Below are 9,370 nucleotides of genomic sequence, written 5' to 3'. Positions count from 1 at the left end.
AGAAAACAAGGAACAAAGCAAAACAAGTTCGCAATTTATGTAGTTAATGTGAAAATGACAGAGCCTCCATGAGCTGTGATATGAGGAGAGCTTTGCAATGATCCCGCATAGAAGATTTCAACTTCTGGATGATGTACTCCTACCCCGATTTCTTGAAACCAGAGCCTCAGTGCTTTCTTGTAATTTTAATCTTAGTATCAGGATTCTTAGCAGCAATTTTGTACCCATTATATGCCAACAATTTTCAACTCAGGGTCAATCTAAGTCCAATTCAAAACTTTAATGCCTGACTTTTAAATGTATAGGGCTGCTCATAGAGGGAAGAAATTAGGGTAAGATTACTTTTCCAACGTCCGTAATGTTTTGGTGCTGGAAACGAGTAGTTAGGTAACAAAATCATTCAGGAAAAAATTGGATTGCACGTACCGATTTTGTTGTAGTGAGACGTAGGTTGAAAAATGCGTTCTTCTGTGCTTTTCAAAATGATCCAGCACAGGGGTTGAAATTTACAGCTGGAGCAACGAAAGCATCCGCTTATACCAAGATCTTGGGAGAAAGTTCAACGCCAGATAGTTGCAGACTCAATTGAAAGATGTATCAGAAAGTTGCATTTTTCAACATAATCCCTGATGGAAAATATCTCCTAAATTTTTCCTACTAAATATTGAAACGTTCCTCCTGGATGTATGCTTAGGGTGGTGCGAAAAAAGGCAACATTTTTATTTTTACTTCTCTCTCTTAGGGCAAGGATCGCCGCTGTAGCGCGAAAAATTTGCTATTTGACTGGAGAAGCAAAAAATAGAGTAATATCTTTAGATTGCGCAATGAGCCTGAAAATTGGGAAAGAAAATGGAAAATTTCACCGTTTTTTCGTGATTTACAAAAAAAAAAAAAAAATTACTCTGTTTTTTTTTTCCCACTATAAACGCTATAAGACGGAAAAGTAGCGATTTCTGTTGACTAAGAACACAAACAAAAATAAATTAATGAAATCGGATACTATCTTCTAATCCCGCAGCAAACTTGAAAATTTGAAAAAAGAAAAATGGAGAATTTCATTGTCTTTTTGAATGTTAAAAATTTTTGCTCCTATAGGTAGTACTAGATAGGAAAAATAATTATTTTTTCTGTATACAAAAGTAACTATTGATTTTCTACATCTATTAATATCAGGGCCTAATTAATTAACGCATGGATTGCTCAGTCCCCCTGCCCTCCATGGTTTAGGGTCCCCATTTCATTTCAAAGGTGTACTAGATGCAATATTTATTGAGGTTTAAGCATGTAATTACTAAAATCAAAATAGTTATTTCAATGTTTTTCATATCTTTTACTCTAATTTCTCTATTATTTGTAATTTAAATTGGAACACTCAGTATATTTACATTATAAATTAACTTGTAGGGTTACATTAAAATTGTATTTTTGTTTGTAAAAATAGCGTTTTAATTGTGCTTAAATAAGGGTGGAGGGGATTTTCATAGCACTTTCGTTGTACGTCTGCCACTAATATTTACAATTTTCAATTTTAGCATTTGAATAGAAAGCTACTATTGACACATCTGTTTGAAATTAATGGTAGGAATACATATAAAGGGCAGAAGAAAGAAACATGTGTTTACAGTGTGTATAGTGTTACTATGCTTACTAGAGCACAAGAAGTGCTTAAAAATTTGTCATTTTTTATGAAAATCAGTGGCCACAGTTAAGCATATTTTATGTCTTTTTTAAACTGTTGGTCTACAATATTAATTCCATTTTTTTAACTCAATGAACGTATTATAGCCCAACTATTCCAGGATAGTCCCATTTTCTAAAAATGCCAGAATTTCAATTTTTTATCAATTTTTTCCCAAACTTCAAATTTGATTCAATTGTGGCCACTCCAAAGTCGGAGATTTTCAGTAGTGGCCACATGCATGAGTCAGTAGTGGCCATCTGACATCCTTTCCTTAGAATTCACATTACTCACTTTAAATTCATATAACTGATGGATAAAATTGATTCAATATGATAGTTACATTAAGTACCAATATATTAATCGCATTTTTATTGTACATTTCTTTCTTCAAAGTACATACGTACTTACGATAAAATAAAAAGTTTTTAGTAGGAAATTTGTATTTGTATTTTTTGTACGCTAATGTAAAAAATAAAGTAAAAGAAAATGAATGTGCTTATGTATTCTACATATGAACTTTGGTAAGTATGAACTAAATAATTATTATCACTACGAAATCATCTTTACTAATAAAAAAGCTGAAAGTCTGTCTATATCTGGATGACTGTGATGCACATAGCGCCTAGACCGTTTGGCCGATTTTCATGAAATTTGGCACAAAGTTAGTTTGTAGCATGGGGATGTGCACTTCGAAGCGATTTTTCAAAAATTCGATGTGGTTCTTTTTCTATTCCGATTTTAAAAACAAAATTATCATAAGATAGACGAGTAAATTACGAAATTATCATAATGTGGTACCGTAACATGAGCAATCCAATTGGCGAGAAAGTAACCATATATTATTCGTAAATACATTGGCGAAACAAAAGACCTTTTAATTTTTCTACTACAGGCAAAGCCGTTCGGGTACCACTAGTTCATAAGAAAATAGTAAGTACACTATTCAATGTAAAATGGATATAGGAAATTGGTAGCATAAGTTTTCAATACTACTACAGGCAAGGTGTCCATGCACCTAGAAAGTCATGGATTTCGGCTATGATCAAAAATGGTCATGGAAAGTCATGATTTTCGGCAAAAAGTGCTCAAAAATCATGGAAATTGACAATTGGTCATGGATTTTGAGTTCAAGTACATGCATATTTATTGAATTCTACACATTAGCTTAAACTTACGCATCTTGGCCATTTTTTACGCTATTAAGTGTTAATCCCAATTTTTAACACATTTCTAAATCCGATTGCATCCGCTTCTTTAATACTCGCTCATTTTTCTTTTCCTTGTGATTTTAACTTTTGGACATTTATAATTACGTATTTAGCATTATTTTTAACCCTCCTTACATGTCTTATTTTGTAGTTGAGGACTTTTAGACTTCTAATTTTGCCGATCGCATTCTAAGCAAAAATTTTAAGTCATCCGTGTTGCTTCAAGAGACTCATAAAAATTATCAATAATTCTCAGCTATATCTTAAGTTAATGAAAATTTTAGAAAATAAAATTAGTCTGAAGAATTAATTACGGACGTTTTATACATCGATAAAATTCAGAAATCAGGGAATTTTCAAAGGTAAAATTTTTAAAAAGTCCGTAAATGTTACATACTTCACAAATTCGGAAATTTTACAACATTCGTAACCTATCATAAAACTTTGGCGGTATATCTGGTATTGTCTGGTAAATTATATTTTAAGTACATTAATATTTTATTTATTTTTTTTTCTGATTATTTATGCTATTTATTGTAAACATAATTTTAGTAACTACTAAATTATTGTTAGTCGCAGATAATTTAGAAAACTACTAGTAGTACCATGCTCCTATTTTTTATTCGGTAAGCTTTGAAGTTTTATCCGGTAAACTGATAATTTTCCCCTTCCCAAAAATTTGAATTTCGGGCGTTCCTGACTATTAGCAGTCATAAATAAATATGAATCAATAGATTATAAATTGCAAAGCACATACTTACTGACATGATTTAGACTGCTAAAGAGAAAAATTGTTCCATAAACAAGTGCTGGGAATTTTATATATCATGGCTTTTTCTAATTTTGTTGTGCGTGACTCACTTCTAATAAGTGGGTAGTTAATACCTTAAAAAAAATCTGTATTTTCAAAAAATGATTGCTTAAATCTAAGAAATTAAAAATTATCTGCTTTGCTTAGAAAAGGGATAATTTCGATCAAGCATTATGCCCTTCTCCCGTCATTTTTTTACCTGCTCAACAAGCGGGTTGCAACCTCTTTCTCGGTTCTAGTAGAATGTTTCTCCTATTTTTGTAGTAGCGCGCCATTTTTTTTTTTTTTACCAACAAGCTATTTAATAATACCTCCCCTGTGATATGCGCCCCTAGGCCGTGGCGTATGGGCCTAGGGGATGGCCTATTGAGTAATCCGGGCCTGTTCATATAGAAGAGGTAAACGCACTAGCAGTCGCCACAGTGAAGCATATTTTTTTGGCTTTTTTAAACTGTGGGCCTACACTATCAATTTCCATATTTGAAACTCAATGAGCATATTATAGCCCTTCTCTTCCTTAATCGTCCCATTTTTTAAAAATGCCAGAATGTCAATTTGTTCATTTTTTTCAAACCTCAAATTTGATCCATCAGTGGCCATTATATAATGTACATGAGTCAGTAGTGGCCATACTGCCACTACTGACTTAGAAGTGGCCACCGGGTGGCCACTAATGCGGGTAAGCCGTTCGTGTACGCTGGTAAGTTTAACTAATTGTGATCTGGTACATTTGCCAATCGAATATTAAGCTTTATAAATGATTAAATTAATTGAAGCTAACAGCCATTATTAAAAAATATTAAAAATATATATTTGTCTAATTTAAACACATTTGTTTATAAAACATAAATAAATAAATGATTAAATTAATAGACTAACTAATTGCCACCATACAAAATACCTTTTAAAGATACTTATCCTATTGAAATAGAACATCTAAGTCAGCGCATGTGTCAAGAAATTATTAATAAATATATGATTAAATCTTATACCCGGTTTACCCTACCCGCTTTGCCCAAAGGCATGTTTTTTATTTCAATAATTATGACCTCAAATTAAAAAAAAAAAATGACCATCGTAGTTTGTAGGTGGATGGTGTCAGAATAACGTGATATTATTGACATTTAAAAAAATAAACTGGTCTTCGACTAATCACAAATTACATACTATCAGTGTTTATATATATATATATATATATATATATATATATATATATATATATATATATATATATATATATATATATATATAGATTCGTGTTCTTTTGTTTATTTTAAACCTGGTTACACGATGCCGCTTCACTGCTGTTTCGCTGTAACTGATAGAAACTCGGCGGGTGTTCAGGTAAACACGACATACGCGTACATCGCAACTTTCACACCATGCAACTGCATACGAATACCTACCAGCTTTGGACCACCCTCCAGTATTAAATTAAAACTGCAACTTTATGTACGTATAATTTTGACAAAACGAGATAGGGTGATCATTTTTATTTTAAATTTATAGTTGCGTTTAAACTTTTCACTTCTACTAATGATTTTTCACACATAAGAGTCCCCCCCCCCTTTCCAGATTAGTTTATTCAGTACTCATTCGATTTTTCTTTTTATTATACTAACTTTTAAACTTTTGTGTTTTGTAGACCACACGAATAGCATGATAGTGTTTTCGATCCACTCAATCGCACTTTTGAAATTGCTTTTGCAAATTCACGAGAAACGTGTATTATGGGGGGTAAATGAGTACATATGGGCTAAAAAGTGAAGTTAGAAATAACAACGTGAAAAGGCACAAATTGCAGATTACTCCATTCAAAAAGGCGTTCCTTGTAACGTCGAAACACGTGTCTGCAGTAACCTGCCGTTTGTGCTTTTCGACGTTATTTCTTATGTTATGTATTATGGGGGTTCAAATAGAATTCCCCCAGGTTTTCTTTTAAATTTATTTTATTACTTTTTAAAAAAGAGAAACAGGATTGATATCTCGCCCGAGGATAATCCCATATTTTGCTCTTCGATTGCGCCCCCCCCCCCCCTCCCTTTTTTTTTTCTCTCCCTTCATCCGCCATAGCTCGGAATGTCTGATCTTCATCTCTGCATTATCTATCTGTCTTCAAAAATGTCTCTTTGGGAAATCAACACTGGATGTATTTCACTTCTTTCGGGTCACCTTTCATTTCCTTATCTCTGACCGTCCGAGAATATAAAAAAAAGGTAACGAACAAAATAAAAAGCTTCGGTCATGCGGAAAAACTGGAAATTGGGGACCTCGAAAAATACCTGCAACGACCTGGAGGTTATTTGAGAAAGCCAGACAAATAGCTTCAGGCAAAGTGGCTTTTTGTTCAAAAAGAAAACTCCTTTTCCCCTCCCCCCTATTTTGTCGAAACGCCCCCTTCTTTCTCCGACTGTGTTCTTGCTTTCAGAGCCATCTTGCTGGAGTTAGTATATATGGCAAATATGTGGTCTTTGTTCCAAAATGTTCTCTACCTCTTCTCGAGAAGGTGAGGAGGGGTGATACAAGGTAATCATCTTGACGGTATTGTCGGACCTTAGAATGTCGGTTCCTTTCATAGAGGATTTGCAGGAGAACTTGGTTGCCCTGAGGTTTAATCCCTCTTGATGCAGAGCTCCGTGGCTGTGATTTTCGGATATGATCCCCTGTTCGTCTCTCGAGTTTCAAAGCTTGCGCTTCCTGTGATCATGTTGTAATCTTTGACATTTCGAAGTCTTGCAGCAAAGTTAAATCCCTCTTCACATCTTCTTCCTTAATTTACTCCCTGAGGAATGAACTTGCGGGATTAGTTCTTAGCATGAAATTTCAATTTAAAAAAAATCCATTTTTCTTCTGTTTGCTTAAGAAATAAAGTTAACATTTTTCTGAGAGTGATTAATGATTGTCAATCTTTGAAAGAAATATTTCAAACTGAGTCGTATCAAATTTTGAAGTAACATAATGTAGCGTGTATGGAAAAATACCCTAACTACGTATATTTTAAGTTCCGCTATTCGTGGAATCTGAATGTAGTGCAATTTTATTTAACCTTTTTCAAATATTTTAGAAATGTATTTACTAAATTTCTGAAAATAGCCACGAAAGGTTCTTTGAATACAATGTAGTATGTTTATCTTTGTGTGTACGAAAGAGGTAGAGAGAGAGAAAGAATTTTTTTTAACATCTTTAATCTGAAGGTTTGGAGTTAAGGAAAAAAACACACACAAAAAGTTACCCAAAATCGATCTTCCTTCAACAATATTTTTATATTTTATTGTTAGTCAATACAAAAGAAACAACTTCAACTTCGGCGTTTTTACAGAATTGACACAATTTGTGAGTTCAGTGAATGGGACGATGGAAAATTAAAAAATAGCTTGTATTCTGATTGCTCCCCACCCCCTCCATTGGAATATTAATGAGAAGTACCAAGTAAAATCAGTACATAAACTTTTCTAGTACTGGCGTTTTTGAAAATAGTTTTTAAAGTTTCTAATAGTCGTCGTTTAGTTTTTTCCTTATTTTAAATTTTGTTAGTTTCAATGATTTTTGTCGTTACGTAGCTGTAAAGGTTGTGTCTTGCATAACCGTTACACGAGGGGGGGGGGGAATGATGTATTTTCTATTTTTTTCTTAGTTCAAATATTTTTAAAACGTAATAGAGTCAACTATCGTTATCGATAACTCGAAGTCCCATGGAAACGGCAAAAACCTTCGAATTATTGGTAGTTCGAGTTATAGGAAGTTGTCACAGCCTTCTCACGATTTTGGGCCCCAATGAAAAATTTCGAGATAAAGAAACATTCGAGTTTTAAGATTTTGAGCTATCGTGAGTTGACTGTAATACACATCTCTTCTTTTCCTGCCATTTTTCCATTTTATCCTTAGATTTTTTTTCTTTTTTTTTTAAATTTGTATTTATTAATGAAATTGATTAGTTTCATAATCTTTACTGTTTTCGTATATTTCACTCCTCTAAGAATTCTCTAGGAGTATTTTCACGCCTTAAAAAAATCTCCAGCATTACCTCTTTTTTTAAGCAAAGCATAAAATGCAGATTATTTTGGCATCAGAACTTTCTAATTTGTCTTTATTTTTGTCTTCAAATGCTCGTGCTCTTTAAAAATCCTCAACACAAAGAGGGGGGGGGGAGTAATGAAATAGTGTCTTCATCGGAAGCTTTCACGCTACTGTATTCCTCCCCTGCGTACTTAAACAGCTTTTACTTTATGTATATGTTTCCTCACATTTAACGAGAGAGGAGGAAGAAGAAGGGGCGGAAGATAAACGATAGGCACGGTGGCTGAAAACTGCACTTCAAAAGTTGTTAAAAAAAAACACTCCTCTCTTGTCAGCGGGACACTCGAAAACAGACAACGCGGCACCACTCGACAAAAGCAATCTGAAGCAAACGGAGACATTATAAAATAATAACATTCGGATCCCACAATACCCCGATGGAGCAGGGGGGAAACCTAATCGCGTTACCGATATGGGTATCCATGACTCTTCCCAGGACTTGTAACTTGATTTGCCGGACCGGGTGGACGTCTAAAAGGGCGCTACAAATTGCATCACAATTAGATTACAGGACTCGGGGGTCGTCCGAAGCACACGCTCGATTTCGATGATGAGTTTCTGAAGGCTGAGTCACTCCCTCATTTGGGATAATGGAGGAACACAGTCCAGAATCGCAATGATAAACAGGGTCAGAAAGGTTTTCATGATAATTAAGCATATTTTGAGGGCAGCCTTAAGGCATTCAACTTTCTCTTAGCAAATACTTCTGCTGTTATGTATGTGTTACCCCAGAGTTTCCCAAAGTGGATGCCGTGACACCCTGGCCTAAACATAAGTTGGAGACCAAGAACCCGTATAAAAAGTTAAATTTTGCTTTTTTTTTTTTTTTTTTTTTTTTGACTAATTTTTAATTTTGCTTCAAACTTTCAATATCTTAACTCTGCATTTGGCATCTGATTTTGAACATTTTTGCTATTGAAAGTATGCAACTTCTAACGGTTCCAAAAATAGAGGTCTTGCAGGTTAAACCGGAACACCCTGTATATGTAACAGAGATAGACTAGAGTGCCGTGATACATTTCCAATTCTTCAAAGATCCCGCGATTTGGAAAAATTAGGGAACCTTTTGGGTTAACCCTTTGCCTTGCGATTTAACATCCGATAGCGCTTGCTGCCATAATATCGGTCACACATTTAGCCATTTACGATTTGACAGAGCGTTTGAAGTTCTGTAAACCGTAAACGTCCAATGATCTGTTGGCACAATTAAATATACATCGCAAGATGTGTTTGATAATGACGATCAACTGATTATTGAAAAAGAAATATTTATCGATGTCAGTTTACATTTGACTTGATCACTTCACCTTGCAGCTGATACGGCTTGTTGATGTTAGGCTTAGCCAGCATATTATGTCTCTAACACGGTGATCGGTGACACGACTTTGTAAACTAAGGGTTGACATTTTTTTCGTAATACAAAACCTTGCGCCATGGAACTGTAGTTGTACAAGAGAACAAAATCTTAAAAAGGGCTACAAGTCAGGTAGTATCAGATAAATAAGTTTTCCTGCTACAACAGTTGTATTAGCGGTAAGAAAACGTAAAAGCAAAGTTCATTTTGTGAAAATAAAACCGTTGGATACGATGTGC

The 9,370-nt window shown here is 34.2% G+C and overlaps 1 protein-coding gene across 1 annotated transcript in view; it reads left to right on the top strand.

Moving 5' to 3' along the window:
• The first annotated feature begins 4,990 nt into the window (after window positions 1–4,990).
• LOC129219092 (neurobeachin-like) overlaps window positions 4,991–9,370 on the top strand; it is a 49,674-nt gene continuing 45,294 nt past the window's right edge. Inside the window, exon 1 of the mRNA XM_054853415.1 lies at window positions 4,991–5,044. Within this exon, the coding sequence (XP_054709390.1) occupies window positions 4,991–5,044 (54 nt within the window). The remainder of the gene's footprint in view (window positions 5,045–9,370) is intronic.

The sequence above is a fragment of the Uloborus diversus genome, chromosome 1, assembly GCF_026930045.1.
Source record: "Uloborus diversus isolate 005 chromosome 1, Udiv.v.3.1, whole genome shotgun sequence".
NCBI classification, from domain to species: domain Eukaryota; kingdom Metazoa; phylum Arthropoda; class Arachnida; order Araneae; family Uloboridae; genus Uloborus; species Uloborus diversus.
Note: the sequence above shows the minus strand (reverse complement) of the source record. Positions and strands in the feature narration are given on the sequence as shown.